Source organism: Rhea americana, unplaced genomic scaffold (assembly GCF_003343005.1).
Source record: "Rhea americana isolate MKP2758 unplaced genomic scaffold, rheAme1 scaffold_526, whole genome shotgun sequence".
Taxonomy (NCBI): Eukaryota; Metazoa; Chordata; class Aves; order Rheiformes; family Rheidae; genus Rhea; species Rhea americana.
The window spans coordinates 117,103-117,857 of NW_028186675.1; the positions used below are offsets into that span (position 1 = coordinate 117,103).

The following is a 755-nucleotide window of genomic DNA, read 5'->3' on the forward strand; positions in this document are numbered from 1 at the left end:
GGTTAACTCCTGCTGCGCCACCGGCCAAGGGCTTGGCGAGGGGGAGTGGGGCTGGGGCCGCGGTGCAGCCCCCATGGCGGGGCCCAGGTCCTACCCACAGCTCCTGCTTACAGAGGGGGAAACTGAGGCACGGGGGTACTGCGCAGCTGCCTGCAAGCAACGGTCCCTTCCCTCTGCGCCAGCGTGAGCTGGTCCTTGTCCCCTCTCCTCCAGCCGTGCGTGTGCGCTGGGGCTGCGAGGCTGCTCTCGGTGCCTGCAAGAGCCGCGCGGGAGCTGTGCTGGGAGGTGTCTGACGGCTGGGCAAGCGCCGCGCAGATGCCATGCAAGGGGCTTGCGGCAGCTGTGCAGGAGCCATGCAGGAGCCGTGCAAGGCCGGCAGCGTGGCGGTGCCGGCTGCCTCAGTTTCCCCGTTTCCAGGGCAGCCCTGGGAATGCGGGTGGGGGCAGCGGTTCGAGGGGGACGTGTCCCGCTCCGGATGGACCCCAGCGCCCCGCCCGGCAGCGCTGCCGCCGCCCCGCCCGCCGCCTGCCCGGGGAGCGCCGCGTCCCCCCGCGTCCCCCCGCGTCCCCCCACTCCGGCGCGGGGGGCCCCAGCACGTGGAAGAGGCGCGCCAGTGGGCGGGGCTTCACCTGCTGGAGGCGTGGCCCGCCGCGCGGGGGCGTGGTCTCCACCACAGGGCGTGGTCTCCACTCAGAGGGGCGTGGCCAGGAGACGGAGGGGCGTGGTCACGCGCCGAGGGGGGCGTGGCCAGGCGC

At 74.6% G+C, this 755-nt stretch overlaps 1 protein-coding gene across 1 annotated transcript in view; it reads left to right on the plus strand.

Annotated features, from left to right (window-relative positions):
• Positions 1-353: 353 nt before the first annotated feature.
• The window catches only part of SOCS7 (suppressor of cytokine signaling 7), a 26,821-nt gene continuing 26,419 nt past the window's right edge, over positions 354-755 (plus strand). Inside the window, exon 1 of the mRNA XM_085318213.1 lies at positions 354-386. Within this exon, the coding sequence (XP_085174339.1) occupies positions 354-386 (33 nt within the window). The remainder of the gene's footprint in view (positions 387-755) is intronic.